General features: G+C 45.2%; 2 protein-coding genes across 2 annotated transcripts in view; both read right to left on the bottom strand.

The window, feature by feature from the left end:
- Positions 1 to 27,432, bottom strand: part of LOC103210421 — a 606,668-nt gene that overhangs the window by 100,084 nt on the left and 479,152 nt on the right. Inside the window, 1 exon segment of the mRNA XM_042783036.1 lies at positions 1,697 to 2,536. Coding sequence (XP_042638970.1) covers positions 1,697 to 2,536 — 840 coding nt within the window.
- Positions 25,013 to 27,159, bottom strand: LOC103210437 (aurora kinase C). The gene is made up of 4 exons (XM_042783043.1): positions 27,131 to 27,159; positions 26,293 to 26,445; positions 25,377 to 25,551; positions 25,013 to 25,183 (listed from the first exon to the last, which is right to left on the bottom strand). Exons 1-4 carry the CDS (start codon positions 27,157 to 27,159, stop codon positions 25,013 to 25,015), a joined length of 528 nt encoding a protein of 175 aa, XP_042638977.1.

The following is a 27,432-nucleotide window of genomic DNA, read 5'->3' as shown; positions in this document are numbered from 1 at the left end:
TTCATTGTCCAGTTTCTGAATAGTTTGTCTTTTCACTGTAAATTAGAAGTTTTCTATATATTTTAGATATTAGATCCTTATCAGTTTTTCATTTCCAAAGAATTTTTCCAAGCTGTGGGTTATCTCTTCACTCTTTTGATGAAATTTAAGTATTTAATTTTGAGGTCCCAATTATGTTTTCTGTTGCTCATGAATTCATTGTTATGCTTGATAATCTTATCATTGAAAAAAAAATTAGGTTCCAACATTTCCTTCTATATATTCTTCTTACAACTTTATGGTTTTATATTTAGGTCCTTGAGCCATTTTCAATTAGTTTTTGTGTATGGTATGAATCTTGTTTAATTTTTCTGCATATGGCAATATACTTTTGCTAGCACCTATTTGTTCAAGAGACTTTTGCTTTTCCAGTGAATGGATTTGGGTTGTTTGTAGATCAGTTGACAATAAATGTTTGGGCTTATTTGTGGTGTTTCAATTCTATTCCATTGGTCTATGTATCTCTCATTAAACCAGTTACACGCTATTTGACTAATGTAACTGCTGAACATGTTTTGAAATCAGGGTTATAAGGCCTCTTACTTTCTTCTTCAAAATTGCTTTGGCTATTCAGGGTCCCTTCCCTTTCCATTTAAAATTGAAGATTAGATTTTCCATTTCTCTATCCAGGGATTTTAAAGCAAGTCTTCACATAATCTTTGATATGCTGAAAAATTACTCTTTCTCCAAGTTTTTTCTGAGTTTGTCATGATCCGTTAATTTACCTATGCGTGTTATTTTGTTTTAGCTGTAATTCAACCTCTAGAAAACTGTCAAGGAAGAATTGAAGAAGCTTCTCTACTGAAGATCTGGGAAGGTCACACAGCTATACTGTCACCCAGATACTACAGAAGCAAAATAAAATAAAAACTTGGGATTAAAAAAAAAAAAAAAAAAAGAATGATTATTGGGCAATTAGAACTACATAAAAAAACTACTTGCTTTCTTAAAATAGAACCATTTTTATGTGTAACCTTACCTTCTTAAATAAAAATTACTTAACGACCAAATTTTCTTTTTCCTCATGAAAATTTAGGTACCTCAAGGGTAGAACAATGTTACAAAATAAATAAGGTTTCAACAAATTGTTTCAGACCTGTCTTCAACTGATAAACTCCACCACCACTGGATAGCACTGAATGTGTAGAAGGAATGAGGACTTTTAACTTCTAAAACAGCACATCCTTATCTTCAATTAAGAAATCAATGACAAATTGTAATAAGCTTCTCTGGGAACTCTGAAAAAAAAAACAGTGTTTCTATTTATTTTTATTTTCTATGCCTCTTCATTCTTGGTTTAAATATTCCTGAGATAATATGGGAAACTAAAAAAGATGTGGCTGAAGGTTTTCCTAAGTACACAGTGTCCACTGGGTCTCTCTCCTGGATGAATTTCAAGATAGTTCAGACAGTATGCAGGTCAATATCTAATATGACTCTCAGATGACAAGTAACTTATCTGTGAAAGAACATTTTCTCACAGGGATGAGACATGTGAGATTTCCCTTTGGCATGAATGAACAGATGCTGAGTAAGATGGTTCCTCTGGCCAACGATTTTCCTCAGTAGTTACATTTAAAGAGTCCGTTCCCAGTAGCAAACCTTGGCTGCTGACTGAGTTTTGCCCACTGGTAAAGGATTTTCCCACATCTGTCACACTGACAGGGCTCCTCCCTGTATGAGTCCTCTGGTGCTGAGTAAGGTGCGCCTTTCGGTTGAATGCCTTCCCACACTCAATGCACTCATAGGGCTTCTCTCCTGTGTGGATGCTGTAGTGTCGAAACAAGGCTGGCCGATCACGAAAGGCTTTCCCACACTCCTTGCATTCATAGGGTTTTTCTCCTGTGTGGCTCCTCTTATGCAAGACAAAAGTGGAGAGGTGGGCAAAGGTCTTTCCACATTCACTGCACTCATAAGGCTTCTCCCCAGTGTGAATACGCTGGTGCTGCGTAAGATGTGCCCTTTGGTTGAAGGCCTTCCCACACTCACTGCACTGATAGGGCTTCTCCCCAGTGTGAATCCGCTGGTGCTGTGCAAGATATGACCTGTAGTTGAAGGCTTTCCCACACTCAATGCATTCATAGTGTTTCTTCTCACTATGAAGCCGCTGGTGCCGTGTAATTTGTGACCGGTGGTTGAAGGCCTTTCCACACTCACTGCACTCATAGGGCTTCCCTCCAGTGTGGATGGTGTAGTGTCGAAGGAAGCCTGGCCGATCACGAAAGGCTTTCCCACACTCCTTGCACACAAAGGGTTTTTCTCCTGTGTGGCTCCTCTTATGCAAGATAAACGTGGAGTGGTGGGTGAAGGCTTTCCCACATTCACTGCACTCAAAGGGCTTCTCCCCGGTGTGAATCCGCTGGTGCTGAGTTAGGTGTGCCCTCTGGGTGAAGGCCTTCCCACACTCTGTGCACTGATAGGGCTTCTCCCCAGTGTGGATGATGTGATGTTGAAGGAGGGTTGTGCTCTTGCTGAAAGTTTTCCCACACTCTGTGCACTCAAAGGGCTTCACTCCAGAGTGAACCTGCTCATGTTGAGTAAGGAGGTGCCTCTGGTTAAACACTTTCCCACATTCTCTGCATACAAAGGGATGTCTCTCTTCATGAGTCATGGCATGTATACCTGGTCCATATGAGTCACTGTCATCAACAGCATCTCCTAAAGAGACTTGCTCGTGTGTAACCTTTGAACACGCACCATAATCTGCCCCCAAAACATTGTAGTCAGTGCACATTTTCTCAGGGAGATGCTCCTTCTGGGGGGCTACCTCTGGTTTCAAGAATTGGTCCTGCATTTCTGGGAGCCCCTCCTGATCCGTGTGCTAATCCAGCTGGGAGTCTCTGGAGGCTGCCTGTGTCAGCTGTCCCTGGACTGAGGTTCCCTCAGACAAGATCGACTCAAGAACAGTTGGTCCTGTGGTTTCTAGTTCTGCTTTGTCCCTTGAAAGACATCAAACACAAAATGACCTATTAGTAATGCCAAATAGAACCAACCCACTACCCCAGTGAGAACATGAAAGTAGTACCTCTGTGCCTGCCATGTTTTGACATGTCTGAACCACAGGTTTCCTAGCTTTTGCTTTCCTGATTCTTGCCTCTTTCCCAACTTGGAAAGGAGACTAGGGGGATGTGAAGAAACAGAAAAGTGTGCTCCTCACAGTTCACACCAGGTAAGGGTAGACAGAGAGATAATGACAGTATGTGTGGAGTTTGCGCTCAGCAAGGACATCTTCTGGTTTCATGGGAGCATAAGGAAGAAGAAATTATTTTGGATCAGATATTAGAGAGAAAGAGATCAGGGGACACGTCCCAGAGGAGGTGTCCCACAAGGAATATCCTCATGGAGAGGGACGGGTTGCTAGATTAAGAGTGGGAAGGGTACTGCAGCCTTAGCAGAAACAAGATAAAAAGATGCAGAGTTTTCAGAGAAAGCAGGGAACAGACACGCAAGAAAGGGAGGTACTGCTGAGAAAGCAGAGAGGGGCAGGGTAGAGGGGAGGCTGATTCCCAAGGCTCTGATGAGTAAGGTGGGGGTGGCCACTTCCACTCCCAGGACAGGGCTTGTAAGGTAGAAGTGAACAGGATCTGGGAAGACATATTGATTCCAGTATGTCTGATGAACAACGACCAGCAAAACAGATACCATCTAGATAAGTAAAACCATAACAAATTACTTAGAGAGTTTAAAAAACATACAAATGAAGAACACAGTGATATAAAGGGATGATTTTAGCCAAATCAACACATAAATTCAGCACAACTTCATATATAATCCCAACTGCATTTATCCTGGAACTTAATAAGCTGATTTTATAATTTATATAAGAGACAACATGGCCAAAATTATCCCTGAGGAAGAATTTGGAGGAGGACTTACCGTATCAAGAAATAGAACTTTAATGCAGTTATGTGGATGAAGGCATTGTGGCACCGGCAGTTAAGACAAACTGGCAATGAGAAAGAAGAGTAAACTCAACAACAGACTCACATACCTCACCACCACCACCTACCGCCACTGAGGTGATTCTGACTCATAGCAACTCTACAGGACAGAGCAGATCTGCTCATAGGGTTTCCATGGCCATAAATCTTTACAGCAGCAGACTGTCTCATCCTTCTTCCACAGAATGGCTTATGGGTTCAAATCACTGATGTTTTTGGTTAGCAGCCAAATGCTTTAACTATTGTGCCACCAGAGCCCCTCTCAAACACATAGAGCTCTGATATATGGCACACGAGGCAGAGCAGCTCAGTGGTGGAAAATGATCTCCTCCTTCCAGAAGGTGTTTTCTAATGGATCTAAGTCAGTGGGTATCCATCTGCTTGTGCATCAAAGTCACCTGGGGCTGCCTGGTCCCACAAAACAAATGAAAGCAAATCTCTGAGGGAGAAGTCTGGAGATCAGCAGACTTTCAAACTCCTCAGAAGCCTGAAGCATCCTATGACTTTTGGGAGAGAAGCCACTAAAGGACACAGACCAAGGACAGGAAACACAGAAACCGAAACCTGGGTTGTCATCCATCAACTCAGAAGCCAGCTCCACCCCAGGCATCTCATAAGGTGAGATAACACATTTCCTTAAGGGTGGAGCCCCTGTTTGAACTAGTCTTCTGTTAGATGCAGCCCAATATGTGTTAAAAGATGTGAGGGTAAAAGACTAGCACTGTGCCAAGAAGTCAATGGCAGAGGTACAGGACCAAAAGAAGGCCCAACTGGCAGAACCTGAGCCAAGTTCAGTAAAAACATAGTTTGGGAAGCACTGAGTTTCTGCTGATGGGGATGGCAAATGTGGCTACAGATATTGGTGATAGATTTCTAACACCACTAATGTAACTGATGCCACTAAAGTGCACAAGTAAAAAATAGCAAAATGGGAAATGGTATATGAATTTTTAGAATAATTTAAAAAGTGTGAAAAAAAAAAAAAAAAAAACATTTCAAGACTAAGGCCCCTGATATGACTAAAAGGTCTGGTTAAGGTCAAAGCTGACTCCCTCATCCTAAAGGACTCCACTTTGTACTTTTCTGTCATACAATACAGACTGTCACTTCAATAAAAATTTCTACTGTATCTTCAACCTAAACACAAGCAATTTCTACCAAAAAAAAAAAAAAAAAAAAAGCAATTTTACCCCCCTACTCTACTTACAGGTGAGCTTGTAGTTAGAAATGGCCAATGTTAAAAGAAGATTTATCTACCACTCTTTTCCAAGAAACTCTGGTGATATAGCGGTTAAGACATTTGGCTGCTAACCAACAGGTTGGTGGTTGGAACCCACCAGCCACTCTGCAGAAGGAAGATGAGGCAGTCTGCTTCCATAAAGATTTACAGTCTTGGAAATCCAATGGGAGTTGCTAAGGGTCAGACATGGCAATGAGTTTGGTCTGGTTTCTTATTACTCTTTTCCAGCCTTGCTTTCTCTCTTCTCACTGAAAAAGAACCTAATCCAATTCTCTAGACATTTACTCATCACTTAGATATGGTTAGGTTCCAAAAACGAGGTCCTTATGCAAAAATGAAGGATGGCCAAATCAGAAAACAAAATGAGGATGATTATATCATTATATGATTGCCATCTACTAAGAATCATGACCCAACCATCACAGTGAGCATTACTCTCACCCTGCACCTCGGCATTCATGACCACCAGGTGTATGTTACCACCAGACATATATCATTAATGGTGCAAAAGAGTCGGATAGCAGATCTTTTATTATGGCCGTCAGTGAGAAATCGCTGATAACAAGATATTTAGTAAGTGAGAAGTAGATGGAGGCATGTCTTACCCTTAGCTGAGTGTGGAGAATCGAGTCCTTTATGTAGCTTCTGCCTTGGTTCTTTGGAAAAACAGCTTGAGAGATTTTTCCCCTAAGCCCTGAGAGAGTCTGTTACTTTTGTCCCAGTTGATTGACTTTTCCTGAGTATATTATAAACAACTTGTGGATTGATGCCGTTTATTTGGCTTTGGGTTGCAGCCTGCTCCAAGATGATAATGCACCTTACGGAGAATTGGTCAGGATAATATAGAAAAGAAATGACTGTAGACTATGTAAATAAAGTGAATATAGCCTACTATGCAAATGAACTATGTGTGTCCTACTGAGAGGGGAGCAGGGATCGGTCAGTTTGTGGCCCTGGTGGGAGGGCCACACAATGAAATCGAGGAAGAGTTTACTTATATATGCAGTCAAGTCCACAGAGGTTGGCTGACTAAAAGAAGAAAGAAGGTACACAGAAGCAGAAGAGAAAAGCAGCAGAGAAAGTGGAGGAAAGAAACTCCTAAAAGAGCTATCACACAGGTCAAGGGCTGTGACACTGAAGATGGTCAAAGGCACAGAAAGAGCCCTGCAGCAGAGTCAGTAGTGAAAGCAGAAACCTGTGCTAGCCACACAGCTAAGGGAGCTGAACAAAACTGCTACACTGGCTGTGAGCTGGATCAGGTAGCAGTGGAGAGGCTGATAGCAGCAAGGCTGAGGCAGGGAGGCCTGTCCTCAGGGCACTAACAGGTAGACTGTCCTGAGGGGGCCAAGAAAAGCCTGCACTCAAGAGGCCAAAGAGGCCTGCTCTGAAAGAGCTGAGAGTGGGCATACGTGGCAAAGAGAAGGGCCTACTCATTTGCAGGGCTGAGAATGCTATCCTGAACTAAAGAAGGAAGGGAAGACACAACTTCAGAGAAGCTTTCCCGACTTTGCGTACATGCATCCTGATCCTGATTCCAAGCTGTGCCCTCTAACTCCCTTAAAAAACCAATCAACTACGGTTTGTGCAGCCACTGCAACAAATCATCAAATGCAGCAGAAAAATAAGACAGTGCTATGGAGGAGGGCAGCTGGTAACAGAACTGGTAAAAAGTTGGAATGTGGAGGTATGTCTGACCTCCATCTCACAGGAATCAGCTTTGGGCTGATTATGCCCCCTAAAGTCAGACAGATTCTGATGTAGTTCCTACTAACACTTTACACCAAATTTCAAGAAATGCCCTAAATTTCTTTCACCAAAATTGAATGGTCTACATTGGTGCAGTATAGTAAATTAATTAACACAGTCCTTATACCAAGTCTTTGTAACTTCCAGTGAATTTTTAAGACTATGCAAATGAGGTGCTCGTAGCCATGAAGAGGAATGGATAGCTTGTTAATAATGCAAGAAAGGTGCAAGGCACTATTACAGGGGGGAAACCATATAAATGTACTGTATGGAACACTAATGAGGAGATTGGTTAGTCTGGCCATCCTGCTAGGCTTAAAATGAGCCAACCCAGAGGTGGAGAGGAGGACCTCAGGCCCAACAAGGGAAGACTGGAATGGAGCACATCCAGTGCACTCCAGGTCCGTGCTCTGAGAGCCTTTTTGACCCAGGAGACAGAGACAGTGGCAGCAAAACCAGGAGGGAAGAGTAGGTGTCATGGTGGGCTTCCCAGCCCACAGAGTGAGAAAGCTGAGCAACTCTGGGCAGGGTACTTGCTACCAGGAGTAGGGCACTTGTTGGAGCTAGGTTTGCCAACCATGGAACTATAGCTGAGCACCTTCAGAGCGAGGCTTACCGCCAGAATGAGGTGCTATGGACACTCATCTGCAAAGCTAACAGAGCTCTGTAACACTTGCCTGATCAGGGCAAAGGCCAGGCTAAGGGGCTGAGGGCCAGAGACAGACCTGAATGCAGACGTAGTTGAGGGAGGTTGTCCTGCTCAAAGACCTGTATCCTGATTCCTTCCTCATCCTGAATTGTAACCTATAAAGACCCTAACTGTGAGTATCGTCCATGAATTCCATGTGGCCACTGCAGTGAGTTATCAAATTCAGTACAGTGCATTGGAAGGACAGGTGGTACAAGAATAGGTAAAAGTTTGGAGAGTGGAGGTATGTCTGACCTTCCCCTCAAAGGAATCCACCTTGTGCTGTTGATCTTGACTCTCCTTCCCCTTGTGAGGTTAGAGGAGGTCACAAGCCCCCTTGCTGTGCTAGTATTAAAATTAGGAATCATATTACAGTAGAGAAATGTCTATTTTCAGGTTTCCCAACCTCACCTTTTGTGATGTTTTCAAGTATTATTGGTTGAGAGGACTGTCATGAGTAGTGTAGGATAGTGAACAGCACCCTGGCCTCTCCCTTAGAGGTTAGTAGAATCCCCTCCAGATGTGAAAATAACAAATACATTCATAATGAAGAAGTGAGACCTTATCCAGCGAGACCAGAAGCCCGCAGGTCTCCAGAATGACCTCCAAGTACAGGGTGCTCTGGGTCAGTTCCAGCTGCCCCACTCCTACCAACTGGAGGGCAGGGACACTTCCTCAAAAGTCACAGATACTGCCAAGTTAAATAGAGATATTACTGTTGGTCTTAAGCCTGCTAGATGGGACATGAGATAGTCTCTGAGTCAATTATCAAGGTGCAGAAAGACTGAAGCCCCAAATCTCACAGACCTAAGGGCCTAGCTCAGTTCTGGGATCGCAATGAGTCAGAATCAACCCAACGGCACACAAAAACAGGGTAGGAGAAATAAGCATCCTACATGGAAAGTCATTAAGAGAACTTGACAGCAAGCAATGTGAGATGTCAGAGAAAAAGGGTGATGATTACAACAACAACAACAGCATGGTAACAACTGCAGCAACTGAGACCAACCAGTTCTGCTTTCTTCCATGGAGCTGCTGGTAAGTTCAGACTGCCAACCTTTAGGTTAACAGATGAGCACAAAATATTTGCATAACCCGGGGAGCCCAAGCTTCTAGGAAAGGACTCTCAAGAGAGATGACATCTCAGCAGTAGCCAGAAGGATGAGAGGGGAGGCTCTGCAGAGATACGGGGACAATGTGTGAAGCAGAGGGAACTTCAAGGGCAAAGGCTGGCAGACTGACAAGAACTTAAAATGGTGAAGTTGATGAGTCTGGGGAACATTAAGAAGAGAAGAAAGGAAGGTGTTGAAATCAGAAGTAGTAGGCCAAGACAGTTGGGTAGGGGGCTTGCAGGCCATGGTGGTGGGTTGGATTCATTTTAAGTATCAAGATAGCCCCTGGAGGGCGCACTACTCATACTACAAGCACTGACTGGAGCACCTGTCAGAGGTAAGGCATTCCTCTGTTGTTAGGTGGTATCAAGTCAATTCTAACCCATAGCAACCCAATGTGAGAGCAGAATTGCCCCACTGGGTTTTCTATGCTGTAATCTATACAATCAACACCAATAGAAGCAGTAGTCAAGATATCAGATGATGTAAAGCTCTTCAAGTGCTAAAAAGCAAAGATGTCTCCTTGAGAACTAATGTGCACCTGACACAGGCCATGATATTTTCAGTCACCTCATATGCATGTGAGAGCTGGACAATGAATAAGGAAGACCCAAGAAGAGTGGATGCTTTTGAGTTGTGGTGCTGGTAAAGAATGCTGAAAGGACCATGGACTGCTAAAAGAACTAACAGATCTGGACTGCTAAAAGAACTAACAGATCTGTCTTGGAGGAAGTGCAGCCGCAATGCTCCTTGGAAGAATGGCCAGACTTTGTCTAACCTATTTTGGTCATGTTGTGAGAAGAGACCATTACCTGGAGAAGGATATCATGCTTGGTAAAGTGGAAGGTCAACAAAAGAGGGGAAGGCCCTCAACAAGATGGAATGACATAGCAGTTACAGTTAAAGAGTTCAGGTATCACCAGGATCGTGGAGCTGCCACAGGACCGGGCAGTGTTTCGTTCTTCTGTACACAGGGTTGTTAGAAGTTGGAGACGACTCAATGGCACCTAACAACAAATACCAAAGGAGCTCTGGTGGTGGAGTGGTTAAAGCATCTGGCTGCTAACCAAAAGGCTAGCCACTCCACGGAAGAGAGATGAAGCAGTCTGCTTCTATAAAGACTTACAGCCTTGGAAAACCAACGGGGTTGGCTATGAGTTGGAACTGACTCGGTAGCAGTGAGTTTGGTTTTAATCTATACCGGGATGTATCGTCAGGTCTTTCTTCGTGGAGCTGCTGGTTGGGATGGAACCACAGACCTATCTGTTAGGTGATGAACGCTGGACCATTGCTTAACCATGGCTCCTAGACACTCCTCTAAGCCTGCGGACAAAGCAAACGGCCAGCCGGCGCCAGCTGCCGGGAACAAACAGCTGCAACGAGAAATCCAGCGACTTCCTCGGCTTCCGGCCCACCGGCCAGGAGCCCTCTGCGACCGAGCAGCGGAGCAGCAATTCCAAGCCCACCCCCCACTCACCTGCGCCCGGTCCCTCAGCGCCGCCGCCATTGGGGGACCCTGTGGACAAAGCGGCAACGCTGGAGAGGCTGGCGACGGCCGGACCCCGCGGGCTCTCCTGTAGAAACGGGGTGACCTCGGTCGACTCCCACTGTGGGCCTCAGTATCCCGGTGCGGTGTCAAAGGGCAGAAGGCCCAAGGCGCCGCCTCCAGGGCTGCGGGAACGGCGGGCAGGGGCGGCGGCAACAGGGAGCCCGAGGACCCAGTGGGGTGGGGTGGGGACCCAGGGGACACCCCAGTTACAGGGGGTCACAGCTCCTACAAAGACGCGTAGGAGAGTATTCACAAACCCGAGCAGGAAAACTCTGAACTAACAACGCTCCAAACCAAGCCTCCGGCTTGGCGAAAAACGTCGCTCACAAGTGACGTAAGCACTAAAAGGTCGGAAGTCTCGCCCACAAGCAGCGGTCTCGCAGGAAACACTTCTATGCCGGGCCGACGCTTGGCAAGCACCCTGCGGCGACGCACGATGGCTTCTGGGCAACGTAGGCGTTTCCCGGCATCCAATCTAGAGTAGGGCGTCTCATCAAGTGTTTCTTCTTCAGGTAAAATCGAGGCCCAGAGCCCCGCCGCCGACCCACCTACTGGCGGTGGGCACAGCGAGGCGAAAGAAGGGCGAATAGGAAGCCGTTATTGTAACTCGAGGAAACTGAGGAAAGGGAGGAGAGGACATTTGCCAGGTCCCTGGGCAAGTGCGAAGGCGCGGAACCAGGCCCTCGCTCGACCCTAGACTTCTCCGATCCCTCTCGTGCTGGACACGAATAGAGGAGTACCTAAAATAACTAACCGAAGGAGGACTCCGGAAGTCCAGCATAGACCGTTTCACTCGCTCGGTACCGGCCGCCCAGGGGCTTTGGCTGTATACCAAATTTGGATGGTGCCCAAGCTCCTGGGTAATTTCTTTGTCGAACAGCAGGAAAGTGGATTTGCCGTCTTTGCGAGGAGGCAGTAAGTTCGGGCGGCTTGGAGAAAAAAACAGGACCCCAGTTTCGAACGTGGTTAGTTTGAAATGTTGGTGAGATCCAAAACTAACGACGTCACTCACTGCTTCCTACATTATGGGTGAACGTCTGGAGAAAGCTCTGCTTTGGAGGCATAAACATGAGAGTTGTAAGCTTACATTTTTATTTTTCTGGATGAGATCATTAAAGGAATGAATGTAGATGGAGAATGGAATTGACGAAAGAATCTACCTTGGACCAGCACAACATTAAATGGCTGTGGACAAAAAACCAACAAACTCATGTTAAGAATTCTGCCAATCATCCCAGATATATACTATGGAAACACTTATAAATTAGGATGTTAAAGGAGTTCTGGTGGCATAGTGCCTAAGGCATTTGACTGCTAACCAGAAGGTTGGCAATTCAAACCCACCAGCCACTTTGCAGAAGGAAGATTGGGCAATCTACTTTTGTAAAGAGTTACCACCTCAGAAAACCATATGGGGTTGCAATGAATCAGAATCGACTCCATGACAGTGAGTTTGTTTTTTTTTTTGTTGTTGTTGTTTTATTGGATGTTAAGAAATTTGTTTTTCTGACTGAATAACTCTGAAGGTTTTGAGCCCTAGCTAGAGAATTAAGGACTCTGCATCAGATGCATAGAGAAATGAAAATCCAGACTCATTGACAGAAAGGACAGTTGCTGGTGTAGGCCCTTTAATACCTTTTCTAATACCTGTTTTTCCTTTCTTTCATTATCTACACCTAACTTCTCTCCCAACTGCCCCCAAACCCTCCCATTGTTTCCACTTTAAACATTTTTCTCTGTGGTCCGATGCAAGTATACAACTTAAAGCTTCCACCCAGTGCTAACTGGTGCCTTTGCCCAGGTCTTCCTTCACCTTCTGAGAATTGAAAGTGTCAGGGCCATAATAAAAGTGATGGACTGAGGCAGATATAAAAAGGAACAACTGACAGAAAAAGAAGAGAGCCACTTTTCTGAAGGCAAGGAGCTCTGGTGGTATAATGTTAAAGCATTAGGCTACTAACCAAAAGGTCTTTGGTTCAAACCCACCAGCCACTCCATGGGAGAAAGATGAGGCAGCCTGCTTCCATAAAGATTTCCAGTCTTGGAAACCCTATGGGGCAGTTCTACCCTGACCTATAGTGTTGCTTATGAGTTGGAATCAACTTGATGGCAGTAGGTTTGTTTTCTTTCTTTGTTCAGGGGTAGGGGAAGTATAGTCAGGGATCCTGACCATATTGCACTTCACTCTACCTTCTGTCTGCCCCATTTCACTTCAAAAGGCCATGCCAGGGTCAGTACAGTAGCTCGCCACTCCCCCCAGTTTGCTCTTTTCATCCCTTCTTGGATTATACTCCCAGTTCCCTTCCTCTTTCAGGAAAAAAATGAAATGCATTCATATGGTTGGGATGCTGGGCTGGTTTTGCTCCTCATCAGCTGTTGAAGTCCTCACTCTTTGCACCTGTGAACTAGACATGGTTTTGAAATTTGGTCTTTAAAGATGCTACATAATTCCAGACTTCCCTGACCAGACATCAGCAAAGAACTAAATGAACCATGGTTACTGTCTCACCCATACATACTTGCATGTACATATGTTGGTTTACCTATTAAAATTTTCAGTCACTTTAGTTGATGGCAGTGAGTTTGGTTTTTTGGTTTTTACTTATGAAAAACTTATGTATAATTATTATTTTTAATGATACTGCATTTTCAGTGAAATCTTACGCAGCAGTTTCAGTTCTTATTCAAGAATTTCTACAAAATTGTTCCATGGTATTGGTTAGATTATTCACAATGGGTGATTTTTCTCATTTCTATTCTCGTTGTTCCATCTCCAAACATCTCCTTGCACCCTCACAGTCTCATTTTTGTTTTAAAGTAATTGACCTTACAGGTGACATTATTTTATTTTTTATTGTTACTTGGGTGAAAGTTTACCAAGCAAATTCATTTCTCATACAGCAGTTCATTTATACTTTGTCTCGTGACATTGACAGCAATTTCCCACAGTGCAACAGCTCTCTCCCACTTCTCCCCATAGTTACCTCTTCCCTATTTCCTTCTGTACCATGTACTCCTGCCCCTGAGCTGTCTCCCTGTGCATACACAACCCATCTGTTCTCCCTTGATTGATCTCTCCAAGGAGTGTATTTACCTAATGTAAATGTTCAGCTCATATGCCTGTCAGGTGACATTATTTTGTGAACCAACCTGTTATTTAGCTATAAGGTGACATCGGGTTGAACCAAAGCTAGGTGCAAAATCTGAAGAGTATCCCAAGGAAAGTCTTCCTGTCTCAAACAGTACAGTAAGTCAAGTTTGTTTTTATGTTTTTTTTTTTAGGAATTTGAGATTCAGTTCCACATTTCTCTTCCACTCTGTCAGGGTCTATCTATTGTGGCCCTGATTAGAAAGGCCAGTAGTGGTAGGCATGCACCATCGAGTTATTATGGTCTCAGAGCATAGCAGGCTGTTCATGTAGACTGTTAGTCCTGTAGACTAGTTCTGTAAGTCTTTGGTTTTATATGTCACTCTAGACACAGAGAGACCAATAGTTGTATCTTACATGGCCACTTACAAGCTTTTAAGACCCCAGACATTACTCACCAACCTAGGGTATAGAACATACCTTTATATGGTATATTATGCTCATTGACTGAGATGTGCCACAAGATTATAGTCTTATTCTTCAAGCTAAGAAATCCAATCTGGCATCATGTTTGGTTATGTCTAAGAATTATCTGTGACTGTGCCCCCTTTGTGCTTTATATATATGAATACGTGCACATACATACACACAGGAAGGAAGCAGGAGCTGGCAGACAGCCAGAACAGGTAAGGGGAGAAACCAAGCAGGAAGCGGGAGCCAGCAGATGGCCAAAACAGGTAGGGTGGAGGCCAGGAAGTGAGTGGAGCAGTTTGAAACAGCTAAGGGAGACAAACTTTTCTGTCATTTTGCCATACTCTGGTGACTTGTGTGTTACTATAAGGCTGGAGGCTATGCCACTGATGTTTCAAATGCCAACAGGATTATCCATGGTGGACAGATAGCAGCGGAGCTTTCAGACTAAGATAGGCTTGGAAGAAGGAAGAAGTCATCCACTTCTCAAAGAATTGGCCAGGAAAACTTTATGAACAGTGAAACACTGTGATATATTACTGGAAAACTTAATGAATAGCCCTGAAACATTGTCTGATATAGTGTCAGAACATCAGACCCTCAGATTGGAAGGCACTCAAAATACAGCTGGGGAAGAGCAGCCTCATCAGAGTAGAGCTGACCTTAATGATATGGATGGAGTAGAGCTTTTGGGACCTCCAACTGCTGATGTGGCATGACTCAAAATAAGAAGAAGGAGCTGCAAACATCCATTAATAATTGGAACATGAAATGTATGAAGTATGAATCTAGAAAAATTAGAAGGTGTCAAAAATTAAACGGAATGCATAAAAATTGATATCCTAGGCATGAGTGAGCTGAAATGACCGGTTTTGGCCATTTTGAATCAGACAACCAAATGATCTACTATGCTGGGAATGATGAATTGAAGAGGAAGGGCATGGCATTCATCATCACAAAGAATGTTTCAAGATCTATCCTGAAGTACAGTGCTTTCAGTGACAGGATAATATCTATACACCTATGAGCAAGATCAGTTAATATTACTATTATTCAAATTTACGCACCAACCACCAAAGTCAAAGATGAGGAAATTGAAGATTCTTACCAACTTCTGGGGTCTGAAACTGACCGAATATCCAATCAAGATGTGCTCATTATCATTGGCGATTGGGATGCAAAAGTTGGAAACAAACAAGAATCACTAGTAGTTGGAAATTTTGGCCTTGGAGATAGAAATAACTCTGGAGATTGCATGATAGAATTTTGCATTACCAATGACTTATTCATTACAAATACCTGTTTTCAACAACAAAAATGGCAGCTATACATACGGACTTCACTAAATGGAGTACACAGAAATCAGACTGATGACATCAGTGGCAAAAGGCGATGGAGAAACTCAATATATTCAGCCAGAACAAGGCCAGGAGCTGATTGTGATGCAGACCATCAACTGATGATATGCAAGTTCAAGTTGAAGTTGAGGACAATTGATACAAGTCCACAAGAGCCAAAATATGACCTTGATTATATCCCTCCTGAATTTAGAGACTATCTAAAGAATAGATTTGCTGCATTGAATACAAATGACCAAAAACCAGAGGAATTGTGGGATGACATTAAGAACATCATCCATGAAAAAAGCAAAAGGTCATTAAAAAGACAGGAAAGGAAGAAAAGATCAAAATGAAAGTCAGAAAAGACTCCAGAACTTGCCCTTGAGTGGAGAGTAGCTAAAGCAAATGGAAGAAATGACAAGATAAAAGAGCTGAACAGAAGATTTCAAAGAGCAGCTCAAGAAGACAAAGTCATTTATTATAATGAAATGTGCAAAGACATGGAGTTCAAAAGCCAAAAGGGAAGAACATGCTCATTTCTCAAGCGGAAACACAGCATTTGTCAAGCTACAAGAAGTGAAAAAAAAAGTTTAAGCCTCATGGTGTAATATTGAAAGACTGTATGGGCAATATATTGAATGATGCAAAAAACATCAAAAGAAGATGGAAGGAATACACAGAGTCACTGTACCAAAAAGAATTGGTTAATATTGATCCATTTTAGGTGGTAGCATATTATCAAGAACCAATGGTATTGAAAGAAGAAGTCAAAGCTGCAGTGAAGGAAGTGGTGAAAAACAAGGCTCCAGGAATTGATGGAATACCCATTGAGATGTTTCAACAAATGGATGTCTCACTGGAGGAACTAACTTGGCTATGTCAAGAGAGCTGGAAGACGGCTACCTGGCCAGCTGACTGGAAGAGATCCATATTTGTACCCATTCCAAACAAAGGTGATCCCACAGAATATAGAAATTATCAAACAATATCATTAATATCACATCCAAGTAAAATCTTACTGAAGATAATTAAAAAATGGTTGCAGCACTATATTGACAGAGAACTTTCAGAAATGCAAGCTGGATTCAGAAGAGGACATGGAATGAGGGATGTCATTGCTGATGTCAGATGGATATTGGCTCAAAGGAAACAACACCAGAAAGATGTTTACTTGTGTTTTATTGACTATGCAAAAGCATTCAATTGTGTGCATCATAACAAACTGTGGTAACATTTAGAAGAATGGAAATTCCAGAACACTTAATTGTACTTATGAGGAACCTGTACATAGAGCAGGAGGCTGTTTGAGCAGAACAAGGGGACACTGCATGGTTTAAAATCAAGGAGGGAGTGTGTCAGGGTTGTATCCTTTCACCATACTTATTCAATCAATATGCTGAGCAAATAATCCGAGAAGCTGGACTATACGAAGAACGTGGAGTCAGGATTGGAGGAAGACTCATTAACAACCTGTGATATGCTGATGACACAACTTTGCTTACTGAAAGTGAAGACTACTTGAAGCACTTACTGGTGAAGATTGAAGACTACAGTCTGCAGCATGGATTACACCTCAATGTAAAGAAAACAGAAATCCTCACAACTGGACCAATAAGGAGCATCTTGATAAATGAAGAAAAGACTGAAGTTGTCAAAGACTTCATATTATTTTGTTCTACAGTCAACACCAATGAAAGTTAGCAGTCAGGATATCAGACAACATATAGCATTGGGCAAGTCTGCTGCAAAAGACCTCCTTCAAGTTATGAAGAGCAGAGATATCTCCTTGAAGACTAAGGTGCGCTTGACACAAGCCAAGGTATTATCAATTGCCTCATATGCATGTGAGAGCTGGACAGTGTATAATGCAGACCGAAAAAGAGTTTATGCTTTTGAGTTGTGGTGTTGGCAAAAAATACTGAAAGTACCATGGACTGGTAAAAGAACTAACAAATCTGTCCTGGAAGAAATGCAGCCGGAATGCTCCTTGGAGGAGAGACTGGCCAGACTTCATCTCACCTCTGTTGGTCATGTTGTAAGAAGGGACCATTCCCTGGAGAAGGATGTCATGCTTGGTAAAGTGGAGGGCCAACAAAAAAGGGGAAGGCCCTCAATGAGATGGATTGACACAGTGACTGCAACAATGGGCTTAGGTACAGCAAAGATCATGGGGCTGGCACAGGACCGGGCATTGTTTCATTCTGTTGTGCACAGGGTCACTACGAGTCAGGGATGACTCAACAGCACCTAACAACAACAACAGAAATAGGCATGTCTTCCCCTTGGCCGATTTTCAAGGAATGCCCTTGATTTCCAACCCTGTCTTTGCTCCCAAGCGAATGGTCTCTGTTGGTTATCACCTTACGGCACAGAGTTGTCTGAGGTAAGGTTTCTCCACCTCAGCACGTTAGCAGTTGAGCTATTTTATTTCACCGTTTGTTGGGGGGTCATGCTGAGCAGTGTAGGATGTCGGGCCACATGTGGCCTCTCCCACTAGAAGCCAGGAGCATCCCCTGCAGGTATGAAAGTAAAAAATTCACTCATGGCAAGGACGTGAGGTCTTACCCAGTGAGACCAGGAGCCTGTAGGACCTCCAAGTATAAAGTCCTCTGGGTTTTGCCCAGCTGTCCCCATTCCTCCTGTGTGGAGGTCACAGCCACATCCCCAAAGGTCACAGACACCTGACAAGTCAAAGAAAGGCAGCAGTTTTGGTCCTGAGCTGGATGGGACAAGAGTCCATCTCTGTGTCGATGATAAAGGTGAAGAGACACTCAAGGCCCAAATCGCTCAACACTCTTGAGGGCCTAGCTCAGTGCTGGGATGCTGCTTTCAAGGGACTACAACAGAGAGAAAAGCTTCCAATATGGGAATTCATTAAGGAATGACACAGGATGGCAATCCCAGTGGACTGTGAGATTCAGACAGGAAGGATAAGGAGGACCGTTGATAGTAACAGGTGTACCAACAGTGGCAGCAACGGGCAACTGAGGCTCAACTGGCCCCGTGTCTGTGCTTTATATGCCATGATGGTGACGACAAGCCCCCAGCACCGAAGGTGTGAAGCCACACTCCTGGATCTGACAGTTGCCTGCTGAGTGACCTCAGGGCCTTCACTTCATTTCTCTGAGCCTCGTTTTCAGGATCAATACAGTAAGCGCTCCCACTTCACCAATGACAGTAGTGAAATTCAGAGACATCCGCCAGTGCTCCCAGGAGAGCTGCCTCGCAGGGTTCACCAGGCTGTGATCTTTGTGGGAGCAGATCGCCAGCTGTTTCTCCAGCGGAGCCGCTGGGCGACTTCAGCTGCCAATCTTTGGGTTGGCACCTGAGTGCTTTAACCGCTGCACAAGCGTGGCTCCGTGACACTCCAGGTCTGCGGATGAAGCAAACGGCCAGCCGGCGCCAGCCGCCGGGAACAAACAGCTGCAACGAGAAATCCAGCGACTCCCTCGGCTTCCGGCCCACCGGCCAGGAGCCCTCTCCGACCGAGCAGCGGAGCAGCAATTCCAAGCCCACCCTCCACTCACCTGCGCCCGGTCCCTCAGCGCCGCCGCCATTGGGGGACCCTGCGGACAAAGCGGCAACGCTGGAGAGGCTGGCGACGGCCGGACCCCGCGGGCTCCCCCGTCAGAAAATGGGTGACCTCGGCAGACTCGCACTCCGGGCCTCGGTCTCCCGGTGTCAAGGGGCAGAAGGCCCAGGGCGCCGTCTCCGGGGCTGCGGGAACGGCGGGCAGGGGCGGCGGCAACAGGAGCCCGAGGAACCAGTGGGGGGCCAGGGGACACCCCGTTCCAGGGGGTCACGGCTCCTACAAAGGCGCACTGGAGGGTGGTCTCAAAGAGCCGAGGACGGGAGCACTCCGGGCTCCACAGCCTGTGAGGGAAACCCGTCTCCCGTAGATGACGTTACCACTAACAGGAGACGGAAAAAACGCGCTGCCGTGGCGTGAGATCCGGTCCACAGTGACTCCTCCTTGGGACTCCAGGGCGGTGTCTCTGCTAAGTAGATGCCCAACTTTCCTTCCCCGGAGTGGCTGGTGCGTTTGAACCACCATTCTTCTGGTCAGCAGTCAAGTGCCTTAGGCACTGTGGTGCTTATGTTTGTGTGTCAACTTGGCTGGGCCTGGTTGAGTGGCTGGGCAGCTGGTGGTAGTTACTCCCCATGAGGAGACTGGCAATCAACTCCATGGTAGGATCTACCACAAGCAGCTGAGTAGCTGATTTGGGATGTGGTCTGCTTCCTGTATAGAAGCAGAAGCCTTGGGAATGGTCTCCAGCCTGTGGCACGCTTGGACCCCGCATGTAGCCGTGTCGTTGCTCAGCAGCCTGCCATGCTCTGCAGACCTTGGGACTTAAAATGGACTTAGGTTAATGGCCTGCCGTGTGGTTTGGTAACATCGGGACTGTGCCTTTTTACTTCTCAACCTTGGGGCTTCTCAGCCTTAGCAGCCAGCACCTGAGTGAAGAAACGCCTCTAGTGGGCCAGGAGCTGGAGGCAGAGCTGGACCCCAAGGCTGAGGGGTTTTCACTCAGCTCCTAGAGCCTAGCACTTTGAACTTGGACTTAAAGCCTCCAAACTGTAAGAGAATAAACTCCTGTTTGTTAAGGCCATCCCACTTGTGGTACATTCCTGTCAGGGCGGCACTAGGGAACCAGAACAGGCACTATGCCACCAGAACTCCCAAAAGGTGGGAAATCGCCTCGAATGCAGCAGTCGCTCAGAACGCCGCTCTCTGCTTGGCCGTCATTGGCCCAACGACTGACGCAGATGCATGAAGCCGAGCCTTCTGGGTGATGCAGTCTTTTCTCCGCATCTAGCCGGGCCTGGAGAAAGGAAGAAGTCGGCTTCCAAAAAGATCACAGCCTTGAAAACTGGGGCAGTTGAGCCCTGTCCTATATACTCGCTGAGTGGGAACGGACTCAGTAACAATGGGTTTTATCTCAGTGATCAGAATCCACTGAAACAGATGTTTTTTGTTTCTATCGATGGTTGGTACTTCTTCAGTGTCTTAGGTATCTAGTGCTGTAATTACAGAAGTACCACAAGTGGGTGTCTTTAACAAATTCATTTTCTCCCAGTTTAGGAAGCCAAAGTCTGAATTTAGAGCACCTGCCCTTCAAGAAGCCAGACTGTCTGTCAGCTCAGGGGAAAGTCCTTGTCTATCTTCTGTTCTTGGATCCTTGGTGATCTTCAAGTAGCAGGACATCTGTCTTAACTCATCTCTCCTTGCTTAATCTACATTCATAGCTCAAAAGAGATTGACCCGAGACACACTCTACACTAATACTACCTCATTGTCATACCAAGAATCCTTGAATAGCAAGGACCGGGTAGTGTTTCATTCTGCTGTACATGAGGTCGCCATGAGTCAGAGATGACTCAACAACACCTAACAACAAATATCATAACAAAGAAAACCCATTCACAAATGGGATTATAATTAGAGGTATAACCAAAAAACCAGACTCACTGCCATCAAATTGATTTTGACTCATAGTGACCCCCTTTGGGTTTCCAAGGCAATAAATCAATACAGAAGTAGATTGACCAGTTTTCCTTCCACTGAGGGGCTGATGGTTTGAACCATTAGCCTTCTGGTTAGTAGTCAATGCCTTAGGTACTATGGCACTAGAGCTCCTTAACCATAGGCATAGGAGTTAGAATTTACAACAGAGTTCTAGGAGACACACTTCAATCTTTAACGGTCAGTGTGGGACGCTGTGTTCTTTCACAGCTGACAGCATGAATATCCTTCACTTGAAACCCTTAGAAAAATGTTTATCTAGCTAAAGTATTGGCAAGGAAAACACATTTTTTTCAAAAAGCAAACCCTTGTATGTATGTATGTAACAAATTGCACTGTTAGTATTCTCCTCAGTGACACTTCAATATGAAAGGTGTCTTTTTCTCATTAAACTGTAATAATACACAAGCCCTTGTTAAAAGAAGGAAACTTGGTGGCACAACAGTTAAGCATTCAGCTGCTAACTGAAAGATAGATGGTTCAAACCCACCCAGAGGCTCTACAGAAGAAAGATGTGGCAATCTTCTCATAGAAAGATTACAACCTAAGATAGCCTATGGGATATTTCTACCCTGTCCCATGGAATCGCTATGAATTGAAAAATCAACTCAATGGCACCTAACAAGAACATTTAGAAGAAAAATATCCAACTGAAATAACCCACATTAACAGTTGTCACTCCAAAGCCACTCTGTTTTCCTTGTTCTCTTTTTGACTTCTCTCATGTGGGCACATGCGCTCACGTGGTGCTTTCCCATTGTAGTAACAGCCGTCATAGAGTCTGGTATTGAGTATAGCTTTTATAACTTCTTCTATATAATAAAAACTTTCCATGTGACTCCAGAGTTGTGAGATTTAGGCTTTTTCAAAACAGTGATTTATTCTATGTGGGAATAAAATTGTATTTCAATCTACTTCCAATGGATAAGCAATTTTCTCAGGGACTTCCAATAGTTTCATGGTACCAAACATGAGGAAATGGCAATTCTTTTACACTTGCATACTATTTCCTTTCAGCTCATTGGATCACTATGCCGAAATAGCCAGATTGAAGACAGTGAATTGGTGCAGCGTTGACCTGGGGGTGTTTTGCACTTAAGGAGCCTTTGTGTGGTCGAGTTTACATTCTGATCAACTGGATAGATGGGTTTCAGCTGAGTAGCAACTTGCTGCCCCCTCATTCTTTGCCTTCTTAGCAGGTGTTGTCATACACAAAAATTGATTTAATTGAGGTGTATCATTCTAGAACAGGGTTCTCAAACTCTGCTGTATACCAAAATCACATGGAGAGCTATGAACAGCAAAGCTTCAGCTCTACAAAGCAAGACAGGTCTTGGGTCTGTGTAAGAAGCTCTGGTGGTGCAGTGGTTAAACCATTCAGCTGCTAACCCTAAACAGAAGGTCAGTGGTTCAAACCCACCAGCTGCTCTGTGGGAGAAAGATAAGGCAGTCTGCTTCAGTGAAGATTTACAGCCTTGGAAACCCTATGGAGTATTTCTACCCTGACCTATAGGGTTGCTATGAGTTGGAACTGATGCGATGGCAGTGGTTTTGGTCTGGTTGGGCCTTTGAACTTTTACCAAGTTTTCCAAATGATTCTGAAATGGCTGCAGTTTGATAAACACTGTTCCAGGCATTGGTAAATTTCCAGTAAAGATGAGATAGCGAATAATCTCACCTATGTAGGCTATATTGTCTCTGCTGGAATGACTCAACTCTGCCTGTGCCATAGATAAAAATTGCACAAGCAAATGGGTGTGGCTATGTACAAATAAAGTATTATTTACAAAACAGGAAGAAGGCAGAGTAGCTTGTCAACTCTTAATTTATAGGATCCAAAAGTAATAATGAAGATGAGGTGACCTAATATATAGACAGCTTTTGAAACAGTCTCTGACCATAAACTGTCGATCACTGTTAGTGAAGTATCATACGTCCATGCATTTGCATATACACACACATACTGCACTTACACATATACACTGGTGGTTACAAGAGAAGCATTTAGTGAGTTCCTGACTTTCAGTCTTTTTCTTGACATGCTTTCCATAAGTTCATGAGAAAGCACAAGGCGGAGTGAGACCTGAAACCAGGACAAAAGAGGAAGAAAATCCTACTTTTTGAAGAAGATCCCCTCCTAGAAAAGAGACTTTTTGGAGGTAGGGAAATTCTTCTATAAGGTGGAACCCCAAAGGAGCACACTGAAGTCATAGCATGGTAGCTGTTTCAAAGAGGACAGGTCAGTTTCTTGTTGAGCATTTTATTTTCCCACCTAGGAGTTTGCTGACTGGGAGAGACCAGAATTCTCAAAGTTACATGGTACCAAACATTCTTAAATTTAAGAAGGGTAATAAAATATTTCTCAACCGGAATTGAAAAGGCACCAACTTTAAGAAAACAAAAGATGAAAATGAGCAATGAGCAAGTAACAGCATTTATCTGCAGAGTAGGTACTAGCTTTCAAGAAGAATGGGGAAGCCCCCAGCCCTGAAGGCCAGAAAGGGCATAATCTTGGCCATTGCCATGAAGAGAGTTTCCACAAACTAGTCTAGGGTCTTGAAAGCCTGCAAGTGGCTAAGATAGAACTGTTAGTTCCTACTCATATGGAGCAAAAGAGAAAGAAGAAAACCCAAGATTCAGAGAAGGAACTGGTCTACCAGATTGTGTACATGAACCTGTCCCAAGACCTGAAGAACTAGATGGTGCCCGCCTACCACTATGATACTTCTGATCAGGACCACAACAGACCCAAGCTCCAATTTCGGAAGACATTCAGACTTACTGAACTCACTGAGACAGGGGAATCCCTGAAACTATTACCCTGAGATAGTCTTTAAGCCCTGAACCAAAACTATCCCAAGTCACTTTTTTAGCTAAATAGCAGATGTGGTACAGTGAGTTACTTAATATGGCCCTTCTAGCCATTGTGTTTGTAACTCCATCCCAATGACTGGGTGGTACGATGCAAATGTGAGTGCTTGTGGCCTAACAAGGGGAACAGATAGCTTGTTAATAATATAAATAAGGTGTATGGGACCCTTGTGTGGGTGACACTATACAAATGCAACCCTAACAAGGGGTTGGTCAGTTTTGCCATCCTGCTAGACTTAAAATGAGCCATCCCAGAGGCAAGAAGGGGGGATCTGACTACCACCAAGAAAAGACAGGAGCAGAACACATCCATTCGATCTGGGATTCCTGCACTGGGCACTGCCTCAACCTAGGAGATAGACCTGTAACACTAGAGGGATGGTGAGAAGCCACAAGAGAGAAGTGGTAGCAGCAGAACTAGGAGACGGCATAGTGGACTTCTGGACCCATAGAGCAAGAACACTGAGCACCTGTGCAGGAGGCTTGCTGGCAGACTGGGTGCCTTTGGGCACTTACTGGCAGACCTTTGTAACACTTGCCCAGCAGAGCAGAGGCGAAGGGGCCACAGGGTGGGGAGGCTGATGGGCAGAGGGGCATGCCTATGGGCACTGCTGAGATGAGGCTTTCCTGATCAAAGAACTGTATCCTGAGTTATTTCTGGTCCTGAATTGTAATGCTACTTCCCTAATAAACCCCATATCATATTTTTTTGTGAGTTCTGTATGGCCATTGCAACAAATTGATCAAACCCAGAGAAGTATAAAGTGCCGCAAGAGGGATGGTTGGTGTCAGAATTGGTATAAAAAGAAGTAGGAAAAGGTAGGAAGCATGACCTCCGCCTCCTGGGAATTAGCCTTGGGCTGTTGATGCAGATGATTCCCTCTCCCTTGAGAAGTCAGAGGAGTTCAGATGCCTCCCCCACACCATCTCTACAGTAGGTCAGTTCATAAAAGTATTTAGTAACACCCTTGAGTTCTGCACTTGAAAAAAATCACCTCTCTGAAACCAAATGGTCAGCAAATACTCCAAAGCACAGCTGAGAATGTAGAGGGGTGATGTTAGACCAGGTTAACGGGCATAGAACAATTAAAAGTGATGAGAATGCTGAGAGAGTGGGGAGAATGTGATCAATGTCACTGAACATGTGTAGAAACTGTCGAATGGGAACCTGTTTCTGTATACACATCCACTCAAAATAAAACAACATACTCTTTTTTAAAAAAAAAACAAAATAATCTACTGGAAGATAGACAAACTCACACAACTATAAAAACCTGGTACAAAATGATTCAACTTTTATTAATTAGTACCTTACAGCATAAAAAATAAGAAACAAGAAGACAGTTGAGGCAGCAGAGCAGGCAAGCTCTTGGAACAAGCACAAAGGAGCAGGGCAGACAGGCTCAGGAAGCTGTCTGAGCAGAGGGAGGCAACACCCTGTGGGAGTGGGCCTGGACCCACGGGTGCTCCAGAACCTGGGCCAGGGGCAGCCGCTCCAAAGGCTGGTATCTGAGCAGCTTGGAGATGAGGTCCTGGGCTCCAGGAGGCATTGAGGGAGGAAAACGCATGTCCACCTGATGAGGCCAGGGAAGAAGAAAGGGAAGGCTGGTTAATTTCTTTGGTTCATCTTCTCTGTTCCTTGAGTCCATTCAGGGGACTGTGCTGGATGCCACTAGGGCACATTTGTGTGTCTGTGTCCCCTACATCCCAGGTCCAGCTGTCATTACCATCTGCTCCCCCTGGAACCCCCAGAAGGGGCCATCCCACCTTGAGGATGCGTCGGTAGGTCTCAGTATGTGAGAAGCTCTCAAAGGGTGGCATGCCCACCAGCAGCTCATAGCAGAGCACCCCAATGCACCAGAGATCCACTCTCTCATCATACGTTCTCCCCTCGATCATTTCTGGGGGCAAGTAGTCCAGAGTCCCACACATTGTCTTTCTCCTAGAGGAGGGCAAAGAAGGGCACACTGGGACCAACCATGTCGTGCAGATGCGGTACGTCACAAGAGGCCAAAAGTCCCGCCCCCATCCCCACAGTTGGCCTGGATGGGATCTGTGTCCCAGAGAAGGCGAGACTTGGACCCACCCATTCTCTATTTCAGAACTCATAATATCCTTAGCTTATGATCAAGATGTTTACACAAGAATATTCTAAGCATCAGGTAAACATTTTACAACAAACATGGTGCATCAAGAAAGGGTCATTAAATACATTACGGTTTATTCACATAATGAAATGCTCTCTAAGAATTATGGTTCTTTATTTGCATAAAAACTTATGGGTAAAGTTATATATTAAAACAGAAGGTATGATTGAGCCACACTCAAAATCTAAATACTTATTATCCAGTATCTAGAGAGGGACATCACGCTTGGTAGAGAATCAGCGAAAAACAGGAACACTTTCAAAAAGATCGTGTGGCACAGTGACTGCAACAATGGGCTCGAGCATAGCAATGGTTGTGCGGATAGCGCAGGACTGGGCAGTGGCAGTGTGTAGTTCTGCTCTTCGTAGGGTCACTATGAGTTGGAACTCATGTTAGGTGTGGTTGCACACCTAACAACATTGGGAAAAGGGGCTATTCAAACACAGACCCAGGAACTATGTCTAACTCTTACATGTGGGATAAATTAAACAGGATCTTTTCCAAGTGCCACCCAGGCTCAACCCCACAGCACCTACCTCAGAGAGAGAGTGTGCACAGACCAGCCAAAGTCTGCAATCTTCACCTCGCCCCGGAGCCCGAGCAGCAGGTTCTCTGGCTTAATATCCCTGTGAATCACCTTCTTCGCATGACAGTAGGTCAGGGCATCTGCCAGCTCCTCCATTATCTTGTAAGAAAATAAAAGGCCACTCATACAGGTACCCGCTCACCTGCACCTCACAGCCCGCAGCCCCCTCGCCTGACCGTGGCTGTGCGCTGCTCATCGAACTGGCGGCTCTTCTGTAGTTCCTTGTAGAGCTCGCCCCTCGGAGCATATTCCAGAACCAGGTACACTCGCCGTGGGTCATGGAAGTAGTTGTAGAGGCGCAGGATATTGGGGTGTCTAGAAGATGAAGGATTGCTCAGGCTCCTCCCTGGGGCCCGACCCATGCTGCTGTCCCGAGTGACTGGCCATACTTGGGGCAAAGTGTGCTGGGACCACACTAAGCAATGCCTGCCACTCTAGGAGCAGGCATCAGGGTGAGGGGGTCAGGCACAGGGTGGAGTGTTACGTGGTGTACCGACGCCGAACTGCAGGGAAGAAAGTCTTCAGGGTGCAAACACAGCCCTAGAGAGTTTGGAGGGAGTAACTTGGGGGAAAGCTGAGTGCAGACATCTAGGTGGAGGGAACAGTGGAACAAGTCTAGGCCTCACCCGAGGCAGTCCTTACTGTAGGTGGGCCTGGATCTCAACTTCCCTGCGCAGCTGATGCTCCAGCCCTTCCTTCTCCATCTGCGACTTGAAGAGGACCTTCAGGGCCACCAGGAAGTGGTTCTCCTTGAGCCGAGCCAGGTACACGTTGCCGAATTTCCCCTTGCCCAGAGGACGGCCAATTTCAAAGTCATCGATCCTTAAACGCCTCCTGCTGGGAAAGGAAGAGAAGAGCGCCCCTTCTGAAGAGAGGTGGGCGAGGGGCGGGCAGGGACGGCCAGCGCTCACCTTCAAGATACACCCGTGGCCGTGGAGTCAATGCCGACTCACGGCGCCTCTCACCCCCTAGCACGCCTTCATCCCTTCCTCCTCCGAAGTCAAGTACAAAGGCTCTCACATGGGTGCGAGGCTGGGCTGCTCTGGGTCCTCTGTAGTCAACGAGGGGAAATTAAAAAGGAGACGGTGAC

This window comes from Orycteropus afer, unplaced genomic scaffold, assembly GCF_000298275.1.
Source record: "Orycteropus afer afer isolate SDZICR_OR568_19922 unplaced genomic scaffold, OryAfe1.0 scaffold00610, whole genome shotgun sequence".
NCBI classification, from domain to species: Eukaryota; Metazoa; Chordata; class Mammalia; order Tubulidentata; family Orycteropodidae; genus Orycteropus; species Orycteropus afer.
The sequence above is the reverse complement of the archived record's forward strand: the minus strand, read 5'-3'. Positions and strand labels throughout refer to the sequence as shown.

What these genes read in the sequence shown, in the direction of transcription:
- LOC103210437 (XM_042783043.1), bottom strand. Translation starts at nt 27,159, where the DNA reads ATGACTTTGAAATTGGCCGTCCTCTGGGC. An exon ending in AAATTGGCCGTCCTCTGGGC is followed by an intron (nt 26,446 to 27,130) that starts AAGGGGAAATTC and finishes TTTATTTTCTTA; the next exon opens with CAAGATAATGGAGGAGCTGG. An exon ending in CCTACCGACGCATCCTCAAG is followed by an intron (nt 25,184 to 25,376) that starts GTGGGATGGCCC and finishes TGGCCTCATCAG; the next exon opens with GTGGACATGCGTTTTCCTCC.